The following is a 26839-nucleotide window of genomic DNA, read 5'->3' as shown; positions in this document are numbered from 1 at the left end:
AGCGAGTTCAAGGGCAGTAGTGGTGGATGGGTACTACCAACATATATTGTATAAATGTATGATACCTTCAAAGGATAAAAATAGAAAAATAATATGGAGAATGAACAGCTTTTCCACTTTTAGGAGCAGCTCTGTCAGATTTAAGAGACTGCTCGAACTTCAGAACATCCTACTAGTTACCTTGAACCATGGCACCTGGACGCAGTGGAGGTGGATCCTGAGTTCTAGGCCACTTGGAACTACACAGTGAGATCCTGTCTCATACACTTCTACATAAAAAGAAAAAAATAAAAGGTATATTCCTGGTTTGGAGATCTAACCATTACAGTTAAAGTAAAATTTAAACAGGGCAACTGGACGACTTTAAATAAGCATGGTTTGCTGCAGTCTTCATCAATGCCTAGCTATGCATCACACTTTATACAGTAGCCTGCTCTCTAAAGGAATGAGAGTGAAGAGGTGTGCTGGAACACACACGCGCGCGCACACACACACACACGCACAAGCATACGTGCAAGCTCATACCTGAACTCAGGTTCCGAAATTTTAGTTATGTTATCCAAACAAGTGATTAAATCTAGAAAAAAATTAAAAAACTATTTAATAAGACTTATTAATTTCATCAAAATGCCATAATGCTGTAAAATAGTATAAAACTGTATTCATCTAAATTTCAAAATATGACTACCTATAACTTCACAAATTTTGTTAAACCGTTTCTCTTATTTGATGTATCCACTTCTGGAGCTGTTTTCCTTAATACTGCTGTTTAATATATCACGTCCTGAAGTCACAGATCATGTGTAGTACATAGAGAAGTATAATTTATATATTCCTTAGTGGTTCTATAAAATATGGCCCTCACTACACAAAGAAAAATATTTATTAATTATTATGACTAAAAATGAACTTATTCTGTTTATAAACAGAAAAAAACAAAACTAATGACAAAAAGAAGTAAATTAATTCTAGAGCTCTAATTTTAATTCCAAGTCTCATCAGTCCACAGATGGGACCAGCAGTATCCGCATCATCTGGACACTCCACAGATAATGAGCCTTTTGTTGTAATCAATGCTCCATGCAATCACTAAGCACATTGAAGAATTTATTTTCACAATTCACTGGAACAAAAGCTAACATACCTTTAATTAAAAACTCAGTCACAGGCACAGTTACTTAAAAAGAACATCGAGCGTCTTCCCTTCCTTGTCTTAGGATAGAATAGAAAGTCTGGATTGAGGCATGTTACAGGGCTGGCCTTGCTTTACTTTCAACATTAAGGTTTCTCACCACCCTGGCTTTTTTCTGCATCTCTTGGCACACTGTCCTGCGTCCGTGAACACAAAAGTTATCTGTATCCCTGTATTCATACTCCCTGCATCCCTGGGCACACACTCTTCTGCATCCATGGGCACATACACTCATCTATACGCCTGGACAAATTCTCCTGCATTTTTGGGCACATACTCTCTTACATGCCTGGGCACACATTCTCTTGCATCCCTGGGCACAAACTTTCCTGCATCCCTGGGCACAAACTCTGCTGCAACCATGGAAATACACTCTTCTGAATCCTTGGGCACACACTCTGCTGCATCCCTGGGCACACCTTCTCCCGAATCCTGGGCTCATACTCTCCTGAATCCCGGGCTCATACTCCTTTGCATCCTTGGGCATACACTATCTGCACAGCTTTTCTATTGCTCCGAAAACCTAGCTGACTACTTGCTAACATCTCAACTTGACCGTCAAGTCCTCAAAAAACCATCCTAGTCTTTCACACATGAAATCCCTTTATCGACACATGGGACTTCCATTTTGCTTGTTTTAACCAACACATAATTATAGATCCCAGCATAACTTATATTATTAAAAGGCTAATTTGCTAATAGAATCATAGTTACAAGCAACATTATTTTCTAACACCTCGTCCTTGAACAAAGAGTAGAACTGTGTAGAGCTCACTCTTCTGGAATTATAGAAATTAGGAATTACAGTGTAGGCTGCACAGGAGACTTTCAACGAACATTTATCACTGATTCCCTGGAAAAACAAAAGTTTCTGTTTGTTACCATGTTTGGCTACATCCAGTAACTTACCAGACCCAAGGGTAAAAACCTGGAAGGAGACAAGAAGGCAATAACAGATAGTATTATGAGCATTTCTTGTTGGTTGGTTCCCCCAATTTGACACAAATGTAGACATATCTGGCAAGATGGGCCTTAATTGAGAAAATGCCTCCATAGGATTGGCATGGAGGCAACTCTGTGGGGGTACAGTCTAGATTAACAACTGATAAGAGGGTCCCTGCCCATCATGAGTGGCACTGTCCCTGTGCAGGTAGTCCCTGGGTCTGGAAGCAAGTAGGATGAGCAAGCAACAATTAGCAAGCCAGTAAGCAGTGTTCCTCCATGACCCCCTCTTCAGCTCCTGCCTTGAGTTCCTGATCTGACCTCCCTGGATGATAGACTACAAGTCATAGGATTAAATAAACCCTTTCCTCCCCAAGTTGATTGTGGTCATGACATTTTATCACAGCCCTAATACCCTGAGAACCTTTTTTAATATTTATCTATTTATTTTACATCCCAACTGCAGTTTGCCCTCCCCCTGTATTAAGGCTGGTTGAGGCAATCCCTTATGAGGACCTCAAGAGCCAGCCAAAGCCTTACGGATGACTTCCTACAACACTGTTACTACATACTTATAAGACCCAGAGTGTGTGTTAGCAGATAGGACAGCAGTATTTTGAGAAGAATTTGTAGAGATCAATATGTATGTATCACTGCAATTTCAATTATTTAATCTGTTTTCAGAGTTCTCCATGGGGGTTCACTATTAGTTAATTCACTAGGAAGGGCAAGTCAACAGAATTTGCCTATCAACCTCTGCACAGCATCAGTATGAATCAATTAAGAAACTCAGCTTCTAAAATTAACAGGCTGCCATGAACAGTACCTGTGTGTTCCAATGCAGCATTCTAGCTGCAAGGTGACTACTAGCTGCCTCTCCTACATTCACACCAGATGTACAGTAAACCCATTCAGGGCTTAAGCTGCGCAACAGGCCATGCTAATATGCAAATAATGACCTGGATCTCAAATTCCAAAGAGCTCCTGAGGAGGAAATAAAAGCCCAAAGTGGACAACTCTGAGAGCCGAGAAGACTGAAGGCAGGAAAGGAAAACCATGAGTATAAACTGACATTTACAACTCCATGAAGGCAAATAAAAACCACCAACTTAAGGATTTAAGAAGTTATGTGCCTTTCCTAAAAGCTTTTCCCAAGGAAATTGCCTTCCGGAAAACTGTTATTATAAAGCTTTCAACAAATAAGGACAAATCCGGGACAAGGTGAATGTGGTTAGAAGGAGGCTCCGGACAGCAGTGTGCAGGGAGTTACTGTGAGGAAGGGACTAGGATTAAGGTCACAAGAGTCCAGAGTTAACCCTTCGCATTCACAGTCAAGTGAATTTCAGCTGTGGTGTCCGGATAACGTAACGGAGCAGTATGCTGGTGGGATCGTCTTGTGAGTAACATGACATCGATGTCCATGATCCAGTCACAAAAGAACTAGTTACCTCTCTCACATATACAAATACTAACTCAAAGTCACCAAAATTTAAGAACAAAACTGCAGACTTTTCAAAAATATAGGAATAAATCCTGATTTTGGATTAAGGATTGATTTCTTAAATATGATGAAAAGCACAGCAATCAAACTCAGATAAATAGAAATGATAATTAGAAAAGCCTATGCTTCAAAGGTTAGTGTCAAGGAGAAAGATGGCTATGGGGATTGAATGAGAATGTTCCCCATAGTCTTTGGCATTTGAACACTTGGTCCCCAGGTGATGACACTGTCTGGTGACGATATAAGTGGTGCAGCTTCAGTGGAGGAAATATTTCACTGTGGGTGGATCTGAGATTAAAAAGTCTCAGCTACTTCCAGTTTCATCTCTCTGTTTCATCCTTGAAGTTCAAGATGTGAGCTCTCAGCCTTCTGCTCCTGCTACCAAGCTGTCTCCATCATATGGGCTCTAACGAAAGTATATGCTCAAATAAATTCTTTTTTCTCTATAAGTTGTATTGGTCATGGTGCAACTTACAGAGTTTTTATCACAGTCATAAAAGTAATTAATATAATGGCATACAAAATTATTCTGACAAGTCATATATTTGCTAGGATCTAGACTCAATATCAAAAAGTATTAAGATGAAATATTAAAAAGGCAAATATATATATAGCCAATGGAATATACTTTGGCTATAAAACCAAAGTATTACCTGATCACAACACAGAAGAACTTCGCAATATGTAGCGAAAGCCACCAATCACAAACATCCCAAACTATATTATCCTTGAAGTGTCCAAAATGAGTAACCCTAGAAATAAGAAGTGGATGGGTGTGGTTGGTGACAAAGGGTGGAGGGAGTTAAAGCAGTAAGTGGAGACAGACTGAGACTGACTGTGGGCTGTCCTCAGGGTGATGAAAATGCCCTCAAACAGTGGCAAGGACTACAGTGTTCTGAAAATTCTGAAACACCGAGTCACTACTCTGTGCAGGAGTACTGTAATGTATAGGAATTAAATCTTGATAAATTTGTTATAAAAATTAAAAACCATAAGAAGAAATAACCATTGACTTTAATATATACCACATAGGCATGTCTGGATAAAATAAAGCATAGTAAAGAACCATGGTGGGCATTCATTCCATTGCTCCTCAGCAAACATCAGATATAAAAACATGACCAGGTAGTAGTCTAGGCATTAGTGAGAAGACAGACAGATGAAAATGTCTACATATATAAAATACACCAACCTCCAAGTGGGAGAGGGTAAGAGAAAACATTCGTATAAAATGTATGTATAGTAAGGCAGACGGTGATAACACTTCAGTTAAATAAAGGTACAAGTGAGGAAAAGTTTAAGACTTGAACTTTCACGAGTGATATCCAGCATGGACCTCACTGCAAAGGTGACGTGTGATCAAATCTCTAAGTGGTGAGGCAGTGAGGCTCGGGATATGTGGCTCTGAAACTAGGTATGAAGTAAAAAGGCCCCGCGTGGGTGCTTGGTCAGCACTTAGGAAGCCACGGTGAAAAGAAGTCAGGCACATCACAGGCAGCTGAATCCTACAGGGCCCTGGAGGCAAGGATGCTCGGCAGATGAAGGTGGGAATTTCATTTTAATAAAATCACACTGACCTGGGCCTGGAGAGATGGCTCAGTGGTTAAGAGCACTGGCTGCTCTTCCAGTGACCCGGGTTCAGTTCCCAGCGCCCAAATGGCAGCTCACAACCGTCTGAAACTCCAGTTCTAGGGATTCAACACCTTCATACAGAGAAGCAACAGGCAAACACTAATGCAAAGAAAATAAATATTTTAAAAATCCCACTGACCACTTTACAGAGAGTACCTTCAAAGAGAAGCAAAGGGACAAAGGTCAAAAGGGAATCTGCCATCATAATTGAGGTAAACACTGGGAGTGACTTGAACTACTGGGGTTAAGAGTGGAGCTGCTGGTATGTAGCCAGATTTTCATAGAGATCTCCAGAATTGGCCAATAATTAGAGATTTGAGAAATAATGGCAAGATCTTTGGAATGAACAATTTAAAAGACTAACTCATATGCAAAGTATTTAAGATTACAATAATAAATACTGATGTGGAATTATTTGATTATTGTGTGATGGAGGAAGGTCATTGGCTAATAAAGGAACTGCCCTGGCCCATTTTATTGGTTAGAAGATAAGTGGGAGGAGAAAACAGAACAGGATACTGGGAGGAAGAGGAAGTGAGGTCAGAGACTCCACAGCTCTCTAGGGAGCAGACGCCTCAGAGAGAGACGCCATGCTCCTGGCTCCTGGGCAGACGCACGCTATGAAGCTCCCACGCTATGAAGCTCCGACCCAGGATGGACTAGGCTAGAATCTTCCCGGTAAGACCAGTTCTCACAGACTATTAGAGATGGGTTGATCGGGATAACAGGATTAGCCAGTAAGGGGTAGAGCTAAAGGGCCAAGCAGTGCTTAAAAGAATACAGTGTCTGTGTAATTATTTTGGGGCATAAGCTAGCCATGTGGGCGGCCGGGTGTGGGGGACGCAGCCCTGCCGCCCCATACTACTACAGGTTGGCGCCCAGACGTGTGGACAGCAGAAACCCACTTAAAAAACCTGAGAAGGCTTAAAAATAAGGGAGAGAGAGTTTAACACAGATTTTTGCTGTTTGTTGGTGTCGTGCTATAGAGAGATTTCCTGATTCGGCAACAGTAGCAGAAAAACCACTGTGTCATTTTAAAGCACAACTTCCTGGGGCTGTGCCGCCATTGCGATCTCTGTCTGGCTCCTGCGGGAGACAGAGCTTTTGAATAGAGCATTTGGAGTAAAGTGCTACGATTTGTTTGATGGCAACTAGACTTGCTGTGTTCTCGGGTCTGCTCTGCTTGCTAGAGGCAAGCAGGCGCCTCATCTAAGAGAGGCTTCCTGACTCAGCTTTAGCTGCAAAAGCCTGCAGCTCATTAAGAGGTCCTGCCACGAAACACTTAAACGGTTAAAGCTGAACGCATGCTTTTCGGTTTTCAGGCATAGCAGGAAAAAAGCTGCGCCGTTTAAAATGCCGGCTTTCTGGGCCATCCTGCCAGGGCAAACTCTGACTGTTTGAGGCAGGAGGGCCGGCTACCGAGAGAGAGGACTTGAGTGTTGTCTGTTGTAGCTCACTTGCTGGCAGGGACCTTGAAATGCCATACAGTTGTTGCAGTAAACATGGCTACAGCCTGTATATCCGCCATGAGGCTGGAAAGCTAAGGAATGTACTGAATCTAGCTGGCAAAGCCACGCCTTTAGTCCTACTGAGATTGCTTGGTAAATTAAAGATTCATGTGGTCAGAAAAAGAGAGATATACAGTAAACAGAGATTCAAAGACAAAGAAAATTTCTAAATGGTTTGAAGTGTGTTAAAAATATATGCAGACTAAAATTTAAAGTTCTTAAAGTAACAAAAAAAAGGAAGAGAGTTGTTGTGTGTGGTACACACCTTTAATCCCAACACTTGGTAGGCAGAGGGAGATAGACCTCTGTAACTTCAAGGTGTGGTAGCACACGCCTTTAATCCCAATGCCTGGGAGGCAGAGACAGGCGGATCTCTGAGAGTTCAAAGACAGCCTGGTCTACAGAGTTACTTCAGGTCACAGATACAGAGAACCTGTCTCAAAAAGCAAAAAGTTAAAAGTAAAAATAAACAAAATAGAGGTTAAAACAAAGCGTACAAAGATGGAAAATACACAGAGACTTTTGATACTGTATGCTATTATGCTCTCTTTGAATTGTTTAAATGCTGAGGAAGGAGAAACAGATGCTAAAAGATATTTGTTTATAAATACTGCTGAACTAATCCAACATAGATATTATGAATTTGGATCTAAGGATATGATACTTTGGAAAGGAGTTTCTTATTTTGTTTTCACAGAGGATGAGACGCTGTTCATTTCTTCTATTCCGATTTGGTATGATGGACCACGCCCTCCTGAAGGGTTGGTGTGAACGCCTTCAAAAAATTGCTTCGCTCAACTGCCAACTGAGATGAAACTAGCACACAGGTTATACCATGAAAGACCAAATTAACGACGCCCCCATTCAGCAGGAAGCAGTTTGGAGAGAAATAACTGTGCCCAAATTCCCAAAAAATGTTTATAAATGTTCTTTTACATTTAAAGGGGGATATGATATAGATATGAATAATTTACATTAGTATAGATTTTGCTTTATTGATAGCGATTTAAGGTCAATTTTGTTAAATGTATATGTATTTCTGATATTGATTAAGGTGTTGTGATTGTGTAGTTCATTATTAAAATGTAATGTATAATTAGGAAATATAGGTTGTTGATGGATAATCATAAATAATAGTCAAGTTTGTAGTCATGTTAGTTAATATTTTCTAGATATGCGTAGATACATTTTAGATAGGCATTCTTCATATTTTTCAAAGATTATAGAATATGGCATTTTAAATGTTTTAATAACTTAGGACTTTTCATGACAATGAGACACTCTGCTCCTGGCAGCACCAATCTACTTCAAGAGGAAGATGGGCATCGAAGAGGATCCTTATGGAGTTTGATAGCCATTTGGGCAAAAAACTGCTCTTGCCTGGACTATTGCATAAACTGGACACAGAGAACCCGCAGAGAGAGGACTACTGAACTTGCCTAAGGCGAGATGATCTTTCGGGGTTCCTGATTCATGAAAGAGTCTGCGAGACATTCTGCAGGACACAACAGATAGTGACTGAACTGACTTTGAATTTTCCTGCTTTATGGAAATGTCTGCTGGATACCATGGGCCTGAAGGCTGAAGATGGATGCCCCACGATACAGAGGAACTTTGGGTGACTGTCCAGGCAGCGAGATGTCTCTGTCATTTCTAGAGTTTTAAAAGTTGCTTTTTTCTTGTTTGCTTAGGTAGTAGTGTATCTTTCTGGAGTCTTTGATGGAGTTAAGAATAGTTAGTTATAGTTATAGTTTTCCTTAGTTATGATAAAGATTGTTGTAACTTTTACTTGATAACTGTTTTGTTATATGTAATTTTGCTATGTTAAAGCCTTTTTTTTTGTTTAAACCGAAAAAGGGGAAATGATGGAGGAAGGTCATTGGCTAATAAAGGAACTGCCCTGGCCCATTTTATTGGTTAGAAGATAAGTGGGAGGAGAAAACAGAACAGGATACTGGGAGGAAGAGGAAGTGAGGTCAGAGACTCCACAGCTCTCTAGGGAGCAGACGCCTCAGAGAGAGACGCCATGCTCCTGGCTCCTGGGCAGACGCACGCTATGAAGCTCCGACCCAGGATGGACTAGGCTAGAATCTTCCCGGTAAGACCAGTTCTCACAGATTATTAGAGATGGGTTGATCGGGATAACAGGATTAGCCAGTAAGGGGTAGAGCTAAAGGGCCAAGCAGTGCTTAAAAGAATACAGTGTCTGTGTAATTATTTTGGGGCATAAGCTAGCCATGTGGGCGGCCGGGTGTGGGGGACGCAGCCCTGCCGCCCCATATTACTACAATTGTGTAATGCCAGAACATCAGTGTTCTAGAAGTGCAGGCAGCATGCAATTAACTACACTCTTAGGTAAGAGCTTCTACATAGGACTTTTGTATAATTTTAGTCAAACACATAAAATATACTAAGGCATATACACACGTTATGACATAGCATATTATGTTTTTCTTCAGTACTCTACGCAAGAGCATCTCTCAGGGCCCCGAAAGAGCAGCCTTTACTCCTGCTCTTCTGTGTAGCTCAAGGAGAAAAAGCATCTATGGCAACAGTTCTTCACTAGACAGAAGGATAAATGTAAGCCAGGTGGAGGGTAATCTTAAGTCCTGTAAAAGGCTTCTGTCCTTCCTCTAACTCAGAAAGGCCAGTCTCAGATGAACATCTGTACTAAGTATCCTGTTTTCTTAAGACAACTCAAAATTTAACAATATTATATATATATTGCCATCTTGATACGGCTTGCAAAATAAACTTTCAGTACAATTTACAGAGAATGTCGTAGCTGTTCTATGAAACTTTATTTGCACATATTTCAAAATCTTAGGTTGTCCCATACATAATACTGTAAAAATATGGTAACTATTTCATATGTCAGCAAGTCATTTAATACAGCAGCATATTGGTTTCTCTCATAGGAATATTTTGATTGACAGCAATGGCTATTTCTGAGATAGTGTTCTATTCTGAGATTATGAACTACTTTTATTTAGATTTTCCCTGTCATACTGCTGTGTGTTCTTGAGTGAATTGAAAAACGTCACAGTAGTATCAGTAACCATTATATATACAGTCTACATTCTATTAGTTGTGGCATGTAATATCTTATACAACTGTAATCATTTCTTTCTATAGGAAAGGAACCTAAATGTAACAAAAGATCAAGTAATGCTCCTAGGTGACCATTAATTATTTACCAGAAATGAGAAAACAGGAGAAAGACGAGAAACCAAGAAAAAGACAACAGATACATACTTACAAACTCAACTCTTTCAAATCCTCTAGAATGCCTTAAAAGGGCCAACTTCTCCAGCCTGGGGGAGTGCTCTAGCACAGGCACAGCAACACTGTTTCAGTAACCTTACTTCCCCGTAGGCAGACCTCTTTGCCCAGATACAAAAGGGTGTGGGATATGGCTGATCTCTTTGATAGATATTTAAAGGTGGAGATTAAATATGAGGCTTCTCTTAGACAAATTACAATGATACCAGTCAAAGCAGACTCCATAGGAGGAGACTGGACACATCTCTGTGCCGAGAAGTAAGGTTCTTATCAATAACGTACAAGACAGCTAAGTCGCCTAAGCAATTAACCATAGTTAAATAAGCTGTAAACCACATAAGGTAACTACATCAAATGAAATTTCCTCCACACCTAACTTCCTATGAATGTAAGACATGTCAAAAGTTAGCAGGCTTCTTTTGTGACCTACACAGTATCTAGGACACTAAACACTGCAATAGTGTTTAGCAACAGTGTATCTAGAAGTGACTGTTAGCTTAACTCAGCACAATCCTATTGGTTCTTTTTCACAGACTTTCTAAGGTATCAGAATCCCCAATTACACAAGAAAATACTAGAAGCAGGATGGTACACTTCAGATTGTTTATGTGTCTGCTTGGCACAAACGTCACTCCATAGGCTGAACTACCTCTTCTGCAACCATTTTAACAGATAAATTCTGTTTTAAATTATGTCTCTGCAAAACTGGTGAAACTACTCAAAAATATGCTTGTTGTCTAAATTAGCATCAAAATATAGTTGTTTTCAGTACGCTATTTATATAACACACCTGACTGTGTGATCATTGTTCATTGGCTTGTAAATACGGGCTCATCTGGAGCTAGAAATCAAAGGAAAACTTTACCAAGAGTCAATCAATAGATTCAAAGTTTAGTTTATTTATTTCCTTTGTTTTGGTTTGGCTTTCAAGATAGGGTTTCTCTGTAGCTTTGAAGCCTGTCCTGGAACTAGCTCTTGTAGACCTAGATGGCCTTTAACACTTAGAGATCCGCCTGCCTCTGCCTCCCAAGTGTTGAGATTAAAGCCATGTGCCACCACCGCATGGCAGATTCAAATTTTTAAAATGTGTGTCAGATACAAAAACAGTAAAAACTAAAAACATAGCGTGGAAACTACAAATGGGGCTAAAAGTCAAATCTGACACAAAACAGATTCTGTGTCATCACTGCTGTCGAGGCAGCAAATGATCTGAAAAACTTACACCCTACATTCAAAACCAAAAACATTTCACATAGAAGAAAAAAAATTAATCAGCAACAGAAACTCAAACTCCATCAGAAAAAAAAAAAACAACCTATCTAGTCTGTCCTGTGTGTCACAAGTTTACATAATATGATGGAAAATGAAAGAAATGGAAACATTCACAAAAATAGTAGTTAAAGACAGTAACAATCAGAAAAATTTTATGACATTGGTGTTGATTCTAAAAATACTTCAACATACTGCAGCAGTGACCCTGAAATGGATGTTTTCAGGCCCAGCTGTTCAGAAGTCTTAGGTACACTGTCAGCAAATTCTGAAGTGGGGGCAGCAAACGGACATGTGTTTGTGAGTTCACACTGAGAAGAAAATGCATATCCACATGGGGTCATTCTGTGTCACAAGAAATTTGCTGTTTATTAATTTCCTCCAGAAAAATAAAGGCAAATTTAGGCTGTCCATTCCAAAATTCTTGGCTGGTAAGACCTTTAGTATTTCCTTTAAATAATGTGGTATTTTTTTTAAAGTTTTGATTTGATATTTTCTGAAATGTGCCTAAATATTTTCTAAAACTATAAAATTACCATTTTCCAATCTTGGTTGTATCTAACCACCCCCACACCAGTCATGAAACACACAAATGAATGCTGCCTTGAAGGATTTGAAGATTTCAATGCATATGTAAGTTCACTGGTACATAGCAAAAATGTCTAAAATCCACTGCTGAGAATCCTTCTAGAAACTGGCCAGGGTTGAAGAGATTCAAAAACAGAAATTTAGATCACACATCTGCAAAATTCATTTTATTTTTGAAGTACAATTAAATGCTGTTTTTAATTAAATTTATGTGTACGAGTGTTTTTCCTGCATGTATCTATGTAAATCCCATGCATGCCCGTTGCCCTGGGGTCTCAGAAGAGTGTTGAATCACCTGGAACTGGAATTAGAAACATTTATGAGTCACTGTGGAGGCTGGGAATCAACCTGGAGTTCTCTGAAATAAGAAGTGTGCTTAACTGCTGAGCCATCTCTTCAACTCTAAATGGTGTTTTTAAATTGAAATTTATTTATGAAAATAGTAGCATTTATTATCAAGCTTGACTGAAAGATCTGAGTTACTGAGTCCCGAACTATGAGAGGCTGGTTAGACCTCAGGAGTTTTCATCAGTGCTTGATCATACGTTTGCTCATGCCTCAAGGGCTCACACGCTTTCAGAAAGCCCACTGGAACTGGATGTGATTATGCCAATTTACAGTAGCAATGCCCTGATGGCCGGCTGGTTTAAATGATGCCCCCTCCCCCACAGTCGCAGGCATTTGAATACTTGGTCCCCAGTTGGAGATGCTGTTTTAACAACTCTGAACTTGGAGGAGGAATGTCACTGAAGGCAGGCTCTGGGAGTTTAAAGACTTGTGCCATTTTGACTGTGCTCTCTTTGTTTCATGTCTGCAGCAACTTGGAAGTGTTAGCTAAAACAAATGCCTCTCTCCTTCAAAGGTGGTGAATGCAGACTCTCAGCTTCCAGTTCTAGCTGCCCTACCTCTGCTCTGTCACCATGCACTTTGTCCTTGTCCTTCTGGAAACCTAAACCCAAATAAACCCTTTCTTCTTCAGGTTGTTTTGGCCATGGTATTTTATCACAGAGAAGTAACTCACACGTCTCTCTCAGGCTGTGCAGTGCCCCCACCCTAAGCATTTCTGTTTGCCTGCCACCAAAGGCAGAAAACGGGAACCTATTTTTTTCACAGTAGATATGATTCTTCTTTTGATGTCAAAGAAAAAAAAATATATACAATCCTTTATATATAGGATGTTAACTACTACTCACCAATCATTTAAAAGTAACAAGGAAGGGGATAACACCCCGAGATATTTTAAAAACAAGAAACAAACATAAAGAGGATGCTAGGAAAAGGTCCTAGCATGACCTGGGCATGGATAACTCTGGATGCCATTCAAGAGAACTTCACCATGAGTAAAGCCTCTTGTTATAGTTTAAATTACAAGGAAAATGAATCCTAATTCTTTGCAGTGTGTCTCAAAGTGAGTCTAAGTACCACATCTTTACAAACGGACATTACTTTAGCATTTGTATCACAAGGCCTCTGAATTTAACCATCTGGTCTCTTCTAACAGCCTCTTCACTGGCCTTCCTACAACTATCTTATTTCTCTTCTATCTACTTCTCAGAGAGCAACAAAGAAAAACTAACATTAACACAACACAAACCTAGTCAGGTCATTCTACCAATCTAGAGCAGAAAATGACAAGAAACAGAACTTTGCATGGACTCTGATATAAAATATATCTTATATAAAACCATGACTCTCTATATAATAATATAGTATGTATGCATGTATGTAGGTATATATGTGTGTGTAGTTCAACATACAACATAGCATTAGCAAATCTTTGTGGGAGAATATAAGAAAAGAAGACATAGCTGCTGAAGCAACGCTGTTCACACATTTTAATCCCTTTTACTCTAAATTTCAATTAGACTCCTAAGTGAGGGACATGTAGCAATGATCCTTCCAGACATTTCAGGAATTCATAGTGGCAGTTAAATTTCCTGGATGGAAACAGAAATCTCAACCAAAGTCAAACAGCCTCTGAACAAATGAGTTACTAGAAAAAAAATGTGACTGAGAGGCCACCCAAGAAGCAGTAAGAAACTCAACCAGTGTTTCCTAGAATGTGTCTTAGCTAACTAACTTCAGTCAAATTAAACAAATGCCTGACAAATTGGACAGGGCATGACAAAAAACCATGACACTGGAAGTCAGCTGGGAAATGGCATTTCTCAAGACTGTCACTTTGGGATGGGTTAGTATCAAGAAGTTGCTAAAGTCTGTCTCTCATTTGTGCTGACTCTGTGTGATCGCTGACAACATCTGAGGCTTTTATCTGACACCAGGGTCAATTCTTTAATGAACTTTACTGTAAGGACATCAAGTTTCCAAGGGAGAAACAACTACCCATGATTTGAACACTTAATGTAAAGCGCCTTTTATAATAAACAGCAGACATTTTATTTTCCAGGAACCCCGAGCTTGATCAGTAGAAGGAGAAAACTGGGAAATAGGAATCAAAATGAGAATTTAAACCCATGAAACTTCAGGTAAGTAAGTACAACCAACTGCCATTTTTTAACCTTCTCACCTGTCAACCTGAGAGGCCCACAGCATGTGTTGAAAGCAAGAGAGTTCTTACGTCTGTGTTCTTTACTCCACAGACTAGACAGTGGGGAAATGGAAATATGTATTCATAATGCAGGGTGGGGGTGACACTGTGTCTCTGTGCCTTGTCTATAGACACCCCACACACAGAACCCATGGCGGTGAACTGACACGACAGAGATTATCTGGCAGGCACACACAGAAGCGGGCTTGCTTGATGATTTATTTATTTGCTTGTTTATTTATTTATTTTTAATTTTGGCTTTTGAAAGAAGGTCATCTGGCCTCAAAATTTGTGATCCTCCTGTCCTGCTTCAGTTTCCAGAGTGCTAGATTACATTGTGAGTTCCCACACCCAACCAGAAACCAGTATCAATTGAGATATACCTAGTGCCCTTCCTGTGACATAACTCGTCTTAATTTTCCTACTCTGTCAAAACATCCATTCATCTAACTTTACACTTCTAATTCTTTTTCCCACATTATTTCATTCAAATGAACTAAACCTTTCTCATTGTCTCTGAGTTTGTCAGCTTCCCATCTTGCCCATGGTTTACAATCTATGAGAAAGTAGATTCCCTTCAAAGTAGACACAGCTCTTTCCTTCATGTAAAGGTTCTAAATGACACTTATAGGGAAACAGTATTCATCTTAAAGTCACCCTAGCTTAAGAGGGATTGCTTGCAGTGCCCTCAGTGGTTCCAGAGCTCAACAGTCTCATACCTAGGAGGGTCTTGATAGTTTTTCATCCAAATGGCCTGAAGCAAAAGCTAATATTTACATTTAAATGGCCAACTTAGAATATTTACTGTTGAACATAAGAACAATCATCTATTTTCTAATGCAAAGGCCTGTTTTCATAATCCTTCCAATAGCACCACTTCTGAGAAGTCCTCTTCACAGTGCCTCGAATAACAGAGATGAGATACAAGCCACAGTAGTAAAAGCACTTGACAGATCACATACAGGTAATGCATTTCATGACAGAGATTCAACTAAATTTTAGATTTTATTCTATTTAATACCTTTGCTGTTAACATCAACCCCTTTCAGATCCTAAATATTAACAATAAGAAAAACATTATTATGTTCCATCTCAGCATTCGCAGGGAACTCTTGGTAATATGAGGGTCAAGTCTTTGTAAACAATTGGCCTTCGGGATAGAATTGTGAAATTGTAACTTATAGATAATAAACCTTTAAGTTGATACACTTTACCTCAACGTTTCACAGATTTCTTTTAAAATTATGACAGTTTGTGTTCTGACATCACAAAAGTGAAAAATTAGTGGTTTTCTTTTTTTAACCAAGGAAATGAAAGTACGTAGACAGAAATTAATACAGACACTTTTCATAATGCAGATCCTGACCCTTCTGGTTTCTTGGGCATTATTAGTTGTTCAGTTTCCTGTTCTACTCCAATGTCAGATAACAGGTATTTGAATATTTTCCTTCTTGCTGTAAGAAATGACAAAATGTGGGAGCTACAGTATAAGACAAAAATTACCTTGTTTATCTATAACTGAGTATGAAGCCAAGAATCCCCGTCCAGAAGCATGGATTCCACTCATGAACAGCACTGTGACTTCGCTGCCTTTGGACTCAATTGACCCATTCATTTGTAAACCCAGACCGCAGTATTTGCCTAGGAATGAAAAAACAGCATGTATTTGATGTGACTCTCATAAAGTTAGTATTTGTACTGTACATAACAATAGCAAACGATGTACTAGAGTAATGAAATCAGTAAAACTTAGGTTAGAAAATCATATTATTCTGGAGGAAAAACTAAATGGCAAGTAATAATTATTTAAATGATTCAAAAGAAAAAAATGTTACAGATTTCCACTGAACTTAGAGATTCAATTTCTATAAACACACATATATGCTCTTTAAACAATAGTGGAATAGTTTTAGAAACAGGCATTCCAGACAGTGTGATAACTGCAAGTAAGTGATTAGCCAGCAGAATGTTTACAAGGTTCCTTCAGGACCTCCTAGATTCCGCACCTCAGCACATTCCTCAAATTTCCTCAAGTGGGACCCACTCAGTTTTCTCTCTGTGGATTATTAGATCCTTCCTGCCTCAACTAAGATCTGGACACTCAGTAGCTTAAATTTCTACCCATAGTCTTGGCCTTGAAGTCAGACATATATATTCAATGTATAGCACATATGTAACACTTAGTAAAGTCTAAGTAAACTACGAAAGAAGAGGGAGAGAAAGCATGGAAGCAAAATAGGCACCAATAGGCAATAAAATAGATTTCCTTATATGGCTGGTAACGGTACCAGCAAATCTGGAATACAGAGTTCCAAAAATTGTTTCAAGCTGTGGCAACAATACTATTTGAAAAAGATCAATGTAATGTGATATCATTCATCCTTAGAGAAATGAAATTAAACTATATGGATGTATCACTGCATACTCTGATGAATGGCTGCAGTCAATAGTATAGACTATACATTAAGTATCAGAGAACATTGGGAAAGTCAGAACTTCATATATGAATGGCAGAAATGTGAAATACACAAACTTGAGACAGCTTGGTAATTTATAAAAGTTATCTATGCAGGAAAAAAGAAGCTACACCCACAGAAAGGCTACAAATGGTCATTCACTACTCATTCAGCCTCAAATGAAAACCATTCGATTTGATCAACTAATACCTAATGAGGTATACAGCCACAGGGAGGAACACAATGTTAATACATGAGTACAGGCTATTTGCAACGTGGACAAATCTCAAAGATAGCATGCTAAATAAGAGAAGCCATTGTATGATGCTTCTAGAAAAGGCAAACAAAATGACAAAATTAGTAGTGCAAAGCAGATCGGTAGCTGCCTGGAACCAGGAATAAATGAGAAATGCACTTCAACTCTTCAACTGGGCACATGGGGAACTGTAGATATGGCCTGGAATTTCCAGACCTGTACGCTAGTGACGTCTATGCAGCTGCACTTTTATGTGCAAGCTCATCAAAGTAGACAACTTAAAGATAGGCTAATTTGGTGATATTTAAAACATAGCTAACAGGGCTCATAAGAGAAACATAATCTTTTATTGAGTGGAATTATCAGCTATAAATGAATTAACCATTTTTATGCAAAAAAAAAAACAGATCACAGAATCAGATACTGTTTAGAGACAAGAGATCATTAGAGAGCTATCCTAAAATCCTCTTTCAACAACTGAAAACTGGAAAATCATGTAGATATCTTGATCACTTAAACTGACACTACAAGGTACTGGTAAAGTCAGTCCAGAACCTTTGTTTTTGTTATGGAACGACTATTGCATCCTCCCCAAATTCTTACGCTGAGAACCTTAGTCCTACTGTGACAGTATTTGAAGTAGACCTTTGTAAGAGGGAGGCTGTGGGAGTAGAGGTCTCATGACAAAAATCATACCTTGAGAAGAGGACCATGTGAGGGAACAGGAGAAGACCACAACCGAAACCAGAAAGTGGCCTTGCCACACAGCAATCTATTGGCTCTGAACCTCAGACTAAGGGCTTCTAGAAAGCTGAGAAATGACTTTCTGATAGTTCAGCCCATAGCACACTTGTTACACTAACATCTCTTTGCTTATACCCTAAGAGCAAAGTTCATGAAGCAGACACTGCCTCCCCTCCCCCCAGGGTATATAGACAGTTGCTGCACTCCCTGTCCACTAGGTCATCCTTCTGGGCTCGCATTTTCTTCCTAAGCTCCAGCATATGTAGACAGCTACACTAAGTAATCTCTCCATCTCTCCCTCGCCCCATCTGTCTTGCTCCCACACAATACTCCTTCACCAGGAAGGGAGCTGGCAGTGCTTGGAAGCAGGACTGTGAGGGTCAAGTGTCTGGTGCCCCCTTCCTCCCACATCGACAGCCTGTGATTGTGCCCATCACCATCCCATCACCAGCCTCACCCTTGACCAAACTGGCAAACATTCTGGCTTGTCTTTGGTACGCATTCTCTGAGTGTGTAACAATGCTACCCTTGCATGCCTTACCTGTGCAAACCTACATGGGGAGAACTGCACCCAGGAAGTGATAATTGGTTTAAATCGACCCTTTTTATCATTATATGGAACTTTTAGAAAAAGATTTCAAAAAGCAAACAGTGGTTACACCTAAGGGATATGTCTTTGAAACAATAAGTCACATTCCAGTTTTCCACAAGCCTCTCCCTGCATAATGTCTTCTGTACCATTTACATCATGATAGTGCTGTTATCTTTCCAGTGCCCAGGCTTTTCCACCCATTTATTCCAGATGCCTGGTTCATGTTGTGAATTTCTATCCAGCTGTGTAGACTGTAGAAACATAACTGTTTTCATATAGGATTCAGAGACCAAAAAAAAGAAAGAAAGAAAAAAGAAAGAAAAAAAGAAAGAAAAAGAAATGGTATAAACAGTAATAAAAATATAAAAATACTTTTAAAACAATGAAGTCCTTATAAAAAGAGTAGAGCAACATTTAGAAAGCCATGTAAAGATAAAATATACACAGAGTCTGGGTTCTGTATGCTATTGTGTTGTCTTTGGATTTTCTGATTGCTAAATAAAGAAATGATAGCTGCGCTAAGACACATTGAATTATAAAAACTGCTAGAGTAAATCAACCCATATATTTAAAAAATATCTTGATTTCAAAATTTAAATCAAAAGGTATGTTTCTTTGTGGGAAAAGGTTATGCTTTTTTTCCACAGAAAATGAGAAGCTATGAATTCATTCTGGTTTAAAGAAAATCAAGTTTGGTTGGGAGAAGACCCCCCCCCCCCCGAAATCCGGGCTACAGACAAAAAAAAAGAAGAAACTTAGAAGAACTATAAGAAACATAACATATATTTTACCTGCCTAAACATAAAACAAAAGACTCATTTTTAACTGACTTGTGCACACCACATATTCCATACTTGTAACGAATGTTACTTTTAAAAATTTATGTATTTCTTTACAGAAGCTTCTCAGTTTCAAGAGGTCCCATTTATTAATTGTTTCTCTCAGTGTCTGTATTACTGGGATTATACCTAGGAAGTGGTTTCCTGTGCCAATGCGTTCAAGTGTACTTCCCACTTTCTCTTCTATGAGGTTCAGTGTAACTTTATGTTGAGGTCTTTGATTTATTTGGACACAGTCAACAAGACAAAACGACAGCCTAAAGAATGGGAAAAGATCTTCACCAACCCCACATCAGACAGAGGACTGATCTCCAAAATATACAAAGAACTCAAGAAATTGGCCATCAAAAGAACAAATAATCCAGGAAAAAAGGGGGGGGGGCACAAACCTAAACAGAACTCTCAACAGGAATCTAAAGTGGCTGAAAGACACTTTAAAATTGTTCAACATCCTTAGCCATCAGAGAAATGCAAATCCAAACACTCTGAGTTTCCATCTTACACATGTTTTGATCACTGATGATACCTTATGCAGGAGAGGATGTGAGGTAAAGGGAACACCCCTGCATTGCTGGTGGGAGTGCAAACTGGTACAGCTCCTTTGGATATCAGTCAGAAAATTAGGAAACAACCTTCCTCAAGACTCAGCAATACCACTTTTGGGTATATACCTAAAGGATGATCAATCATACCACAAGGAGATGTGCTCAACTATGTTCATAGTAGCATTGTTTGTCATAGCCAGAACCTAGAAACAACCTAAATGCCTCTTGACCAAAGAATGGATAAGGAAAATGTGCTACATTTACATGTAGCCCTATGGAGAACTACACAGCAGAAAAAAATAATGGCATTTTGAGATTTGCAGGCAAATGGATGGATCTAGAAAACATCATACTGAGTAAGGTAACCCAGACCCAGAAAGACATATGCCATATGTACTCACTCATAAGTAGCTTTTAGAAATAAAGCAAAGAAAACCAGCCTACTACAATCCCAGAGAACCTAGGCAATAATGAGGACCCTAAGAGAGACATACATGGATCTAATCTACATGCAAGTAGAAAAAGGCAAAATCTCCTGAATAAATTGGGAGCATGGGAACCATGGGGCAGAATAGAAGGGGAAGGGAGAGAAAGAGTGGAGAGCAGAGAAAAATAATAAATAAATAAGTAAATGAAAAATATGTACTTCCAGAATGAGGGGCCCAAACACCAATGAAAACAGATGGCCCAAATGATCCAGCATTTCAAAATGCCCCCTGTTTCTTTCTACTCAAAACTCTGCATCTAAAATAACTTCAAGCCTGCTGGCTGAGATGGTCCAACTTCACAGACTACTCCAGCCTAGACTTCATTATTATCCCAATTTTCTCAAGGTTCCCACAAAGATAACAGTGCCCAAAGACAAGAGAAAGGAGTCTAGAAAACAATGCCCATATTCACAAAAGATGGGTTATGGGTGTTTATTATCACTATTAAAGGGGGGTTGATAACAAAGTTTTATTGGTCTTAGTAAAAAACCAAGCTAAACAAAAGAGTTAAATCCAAAGATCTCCTTCTAAAGGAATAAATGGGGGATATGATATAGGAATGTGAGAAAAAAGGGTAGATTATTGAATCTATTTCAGTTCTAAAAACATCTATTAATCTCAAAATATTTTACATTAGTATGGACTTTGGTTTATTAATACAAATTTTAGGTTATTTTTCTATACTATATGCATGTTTCTACTCTTGTTTGGAGTTGCTTATGCAACTCACATAAAATGTAACGTATTAAGAAATACAGGTTAGCTGTTAGCCATCTATAATAAGCAGTAATGTTAGGCACGTTTTCAAGGTTAAACAGATATATTTAGATAGGTGATCTTCAAACACTTAAAGGCCTACAGAATATGGCATGTAAAATGTTTTAATAATGTAAGACTCTTCTTGACAGTGAGATATGTCTGCTCCTGGCAGCGTGAATTTATTTCAGAGAAGATAATAGATATCAAAGAAACTTCATATGGAGTTTGCCTTTCTTATGGCAAAAGCTAGGCATTAGGGCAAAAACCCTGCCTTTACCTCAATTGCTGACAGTATAGTATCCAAACTGGATCAGCACGACCCAATAGAAAGCAACTGCCAGACTTGGCCAATACGACAAATCAGTCCTTCAAAATTCTCTTAGCCAGAACCTGGAAACAACTTAAATGCCCCTCAACTGAAGAATGGATAAGAAAAATGTGGTATATTTACATGTAGTACTATGGAGTACTACACGGCAGAAAAAAATAATGACATCTTGAAATTTGCAGGCAAATGGATAAAGCTAGAAAACATCATATCGAGTGAGGTAACCCAGACCCAGAAATGCAAATATCATATGTACTCACTCATAAGAGACTTTTAGACATAAAGCAAAGAAATACCAGCCTACAAATCACAATTCCAGAGAACCTAGACAACGAAGAGGACCCTAAGAGAGACGTACATAGATCTAATCTATATGGAAAGTAGAAAAAGACAAGATCTCCTGAGTAAATTGGGAGCATGGGAACCATAGGAGAGGGTAGAAGGGGAGGAGAGGAAGGAAGGGGAGAGGGGAAAATATACAGCTCAATAAAAACATTAAAAATTTCTTGCTTCTCAGAAATGTCTGTCAGGTATACCAGGCCTGTAGGGCAAAGCTGGATTCCCCAGCATTATGGAAGAACCTAGGATGAAGCCAGACATCCCTGTTGTTAGTTAATATTTCAATCTACTGGGGTCTTTGATAAGAGTTAAAGAGTAAATAATTAGACACACAGTTTTTCTTAATTATGATAAAAGGTAAATAAGTTATAAAACTCTAGACTCACAAAGATAATATTGATAATAGAATATTTTTTTTCAGATTTTGCCATATACAAATGGACTGGATATTGTAACTATAATTCTTATTTATTAACTGTTTTTGTTGTATATAATTTTACTATGTTAAAGTTAAAACATTTTTTAATGAGACAAAAAGGGGGAAACATGGACTATTCCTTTATAGTGTGTGACTATATGTCACTGTCATTGGCTTAATGAAGAAGCTGACTGGCCAATAGCTGGATAGGATAAGGTTAGGGAAGAAAACCAGACAAAGGACACTGGGAAGATGGGCAGAGTCAGAGGGTCGTGGGTCAGATGCAGGGGAATCAGGAGTGTAAAAAATGAGTCTCCCTGTCAGTTTGGGAACTGGCAGATGGGTTATGAAAAGTTTGCCTATAGATCTCTCTCATACTGTGTCTGAAAAGCTGATTTTTAAAAAGAAATATTGCCTTAGCTAGAGCAACTTGGATAAAGACCCACCTTCAGAGGAGGGTGTCATAAGTAAGATCTTTTCTTTTTTGAAATAGAAGCCAGGAGGTGGTGGTGCACACCTTCAATCCCAGCACTCAAGAGGCAGAGACAGGTGGATTTCTGTGATATTGAAGCCAGCCTGGTCTACAGAGGGAGTTTCAGGATAGCCAAGACTATACAGAGAGCACACAGAAAACCCTATCTCAAGACACCAAAAGACTATGAGGTACACAGCATTTAAAATGAGATGTAAAAACCAGACACTGAGTATATTCCAAAGGATGGAACAAGATCACTAAGAATGTATTTGCCTTCCTTTACAAAGACAGTCATGACTGTTTTAAAAACATCAATCTTTTATATCAGGAAGTAACTATGTTTTGATATTAGACAAGTTAGTTCAGTTAGTTCACCATACTTCCTTAATGAATGGATCTGATATTTGCACATTTAAAATGAGTAAAATCTACATGTGAAAATGTACCCTGACATCTAACTCCTATCTCAAACATCATACAAAGAAAAAGAAATCAACTCTGGAAAAAGTCAGGAACTACCTGTAGATGGCACAAAGACGAAACCTTGAAAACTCCTCATAACCAAGAAATGGGCTAAAATATATTAAATACAATACAACAGTGTTAGTCATAAAAGGAAAAAATTTAATCAAAGTGCATTACATTAAATGAAATTAACAATCAAAATGCATTACATTAAATGAAGTTGCCTTTAATGTCCGTTTATCGAAGTATACCAATAAGGGAATGAAATGACAGGCCAAGAAAAAGAGTAGATATTGTCAATGTACACGGATAAAAGGAACTCATAACGGGACTGCATTTATAGAGCTCCTACAAATGAATGAGATCACAAACAAAACCCAGCATGTCTGCAGCCCTAGCTACCTGAGCAACCTCAGCAATATTGTGAGGTACTAGAAAAAAAAAAGAGAGAGGTGGGATTAACCAATGCAAAAAGTACAGGACAATTGCTATTCTTTACCAAAGAAAGCATTAACCTGGTTAACAAACATGAGCAGTGCATACCATGAGCCACCATGGAGACACAAAGCCGACTGTAAGGCACACTGTCTAGACAGCAACACCAGTCAAAATAGAGAGTACCCAGCAGTAGTGGGAGGTACAAGCTGGTACAACCATTGAAAACTCTGGTGATGTCTAGGAGCATCAGCAACAGGAGACCCCTAAACTCTTCTCGGTAGAGAAATGTGTGCTGAGTTCAGAGTGGATGTCCTTTAGTTACCTGAACCTGCTCACACCACAGACATAACTCAGCATTCCTGCTTCCAAGCTTTCTACATAGGGAATGATGCTAACACTGTAACTAACATTATTCTAACACGTCTGTCTCTGAAGGTCCTTAGTGCTGACTCCTCAAGAGCACCATCCCATCCAGCTACATCTAGTCCAGCATCCTCTGCACAAAACAGCACCATCTTCACCAGATTGACATAAAATCTGAAACTTTTAAACTTCTCCACTTAACCAAAGCACAGGGAGCTGGTTTTAAAGTCTTTGGTTGTAAGTATAATTGCCTCCTGAAATATTTTTTTTTTTCTTGGAATTGCAGTTTACTGTGGCACGCAGGTGCACTAACAGGCAGACCAAAGCATCCTGATACAAAGGTTACAGCATTCAGAGGGATCAAAGTATTCACTAAGTGAAACTGATTTGCCCATCAGCTCTGTAGACTCTGTCCTTCCTTTGGGAAGCTTCCACTAACAGTGATTGAAGAGGTATTTGCCAAGCCTGGCAAGATGGCCCAAAAGGTAAAGGCACTTATCAAGTCTGATGACCTGGTTAGGTCCTATAGATTCACATGGTTGAAAAAGAAAACAAATTCATACAAGTCTTCCTCTGATCTCTGTGAGCATGCACACACACACACACACACACACACACACACACACATGCAAGTACATACAAGCATATGTACTCACACAAATACATGTAATTTTGTCAAAAAAATTATTTTTTAAAACCCAATTTAGCAGCATATGCCACAATTCCAGCATTCAGAAGTGTTGGTGGGGTTTCTGTCCTGCTTGGTTCCCACAATCGTTAAGTCCCAAAGAAATCACACAGAGGTCTATGTTAACTATAAACTGATTGGCCCATTAGCTCAGGCTTCTTATTAACTCCTATAACTTATATTAGCCCATTATTCTTGTCTATGTTAGCCACATGACTCAGTACCTTTTTCAGCGAGGCAGTCACATCTTGCTTCTTCTGTGGTGGGGGCGAGGACTGCAGAGGAATGGGCTTCCCTCTTCAGAATTCTCCTGTTCTCATTTACCCACCTCTACTTCCTGTCAGGTTGTCCTGCCTATACTTCTTGCCTGGCTACTGGCCAATCAGCATTTATTTAAAATATAATTGACAGAATACAGACCATGGTCCCACACCACAGGAGACTGAAGCAGGAAAATAATTCCAGGCTAGAGGCTAACCTGGGCTACATTGAGACCCTGCCTCTAAGGATCAAACAAGAAAAAGCCATCTTCTGGAAAACCAACAAACTTATGGCTAAAAGTGAACTTGACATTTTGTTTGAATTTCGTGATAAAATCTCCCAAAAAGGTGCTGCTTGAAGGTTCTGGCTCTTCTAAAGCTCACAGCTTCTGTAAGGATAGTGAGCAGTCCCCATGACAACCAAGTTAGTCTAAAAAACAGAGGGTCGTCATGTGTAAAACCAGACCTGTTGCCAGGCAACAGGGAAGCATTCATAGCACACTGAGAAAGCTTTCTCAAAGCTTTTCTAGAAAAATAAACTTTTATGGGAGATACCAAAACTTCTTTCTTTCAAACACGGGGAAAACAGCACTTCCTCAGGTGAAGACTCCACACAAATAAATTTAAGTAGTCTTCTCCTGCAGGTAGGGCCACCATATGGATCACACTCCAGGTTCGTACTTAAAACATGATGAGACTTTTGCCTTTGTAATTCTACTGTACAGTTCTTGAGTATGAACTTTGTGGAGGACAAAGTCATTTGAAAGTGTCAAAAAGCTAAACACTCGAGAGAGAGAGCACGAGCAAGGAACTCAGGACCGCGAGGGGTGCACCCACACACTGAGACAATGGGGATGTTCTATCGGGAACTCACCAAGGCCAGCTGGCCTTGGTCTGAAAAGGCCTGGGATAAAACCGGACTCGCTGAACATAGCGGACAATGAGGACTACTGAGAACTCAAGATCAATGGCAATGGGTTTTTGATCCTACTGCACGTACTGGCTTTGTGGGAGCCTAGGCAGTTTGGATGCTCACCTTACTAGACCTGGATGGAGGTGGGTGGTCCTTGGACTTCCCACAGGGCAGGGAACCCTGATTGCTCTTTGGGCTGATGAGGGAGGGGGTCTTGACTGGGGGAGGGGGAGGGAAATGGGAGGCGGTGGCAGGGAAGAGACAGAAATCTTTAATAAATAAATAAATTAAAAAAAAAAAGCTTAACACTCGCAACAAAGCTTTAGCAATTCTGAATTTTCTGGTTTGAGCACTGAACAAAAGCACAAGGAGACCTAGAGAGAAGTTATAATACACACAGAAAAGGATGGAATGAACCAGATAATAAATAATGGGTAAAGATTAAAAATCAGCAAGAACTCAACATTTTAAATAAATACAGTTAGAGAAAACAAAAAAAAAAACCAGATGCAATGTGTACATACCAGTATTTATGCCTACCCACACATCAATTATGAAGTCTGTGTTTAGAGGGTATGGTAGCCCACTGTTCCAAACCTAAAAAAGATACTGATTTCTAGTTTTATTCTACATTAACAGAACAAAAAAACTTCTTAAGAAATAATGAATTGTAAGATATGGACAAGATAAATTTAAGATATTCTGCGCCTTACATTAAGGATTAAAAAAATCAAAAAGTTTAAGTCAAAACTCAATTATCTTTTTTTCTTATTCTAATACAGATTGCTTAAGCAGAGACAGAATTCCCTGGAAAGCCACTTAAGACTCAATCATTACACACGCCACCTGTCCCTCAGTGTTTCTATCCCGTGTGGTATTCCAAACACCTCACAGTTTGGCAACTCAGAAGTCAGGTAGAAAAGGTGAGGCTGCTAATAGCATATACAAGAACACAAGAAATAACTGCCCAGCCGCAACATAGATCAGCTGAGCACATCCTAATGAGTATGA

The 26839-nt window shown here is 39.2% G+C and overlaps 1 protein-coding gene across 3 annotated transcripts in view; it reads right to left on the bottom strand.

Moving 5' to 3' along the window:
- Dcbld2 (discoidin, CUB and LCCL domain containing 2) overlaps positions 1–26839 on the bottom strand; it is a 70832-nt gene that overhangs the window by 26306 nt on the left and 17687 nt on the right. For all 3 annotated transcript variants that reach the window (XM_041672876.1, XM_041672879.1, XM_041672878.1), the window contains exons 3-4: positions 15966–16103; positions 526–577 (exon numbers count right to left, since the gene is read on the bottom strand). In XM_041672876.1, coding sequence (XP_041528810.1) covers positions 526–577; positions 15966–16103 — 190 coding nt within the window. The remainder of the gene's footprint in view (positions 1–525; positions 578–15965; positions 16104–26839) is intronic.

Source organism: Microtus oregoni, unplaced genomic scaffold (genome assembly GCF_018167655.1).
Source record: "Microtus oregoni isolate MIOR12 unplaced genomic scaffold, Mior012 000023F_ref0000262, whole genome shotgun sequence".
In the NCBI taxonomy this organism is placed as follows: domain Eukaryota; kingdom Metazoa; phylum Chordata; class Mammalia; order Rodentia; family Cricetidae; genus Microtus; species Microtus oregoni.
Note: the sequence above shows the minus strand (reverse complement) of the source record. Positions and strands in the feature narration are given on the sequence as shown.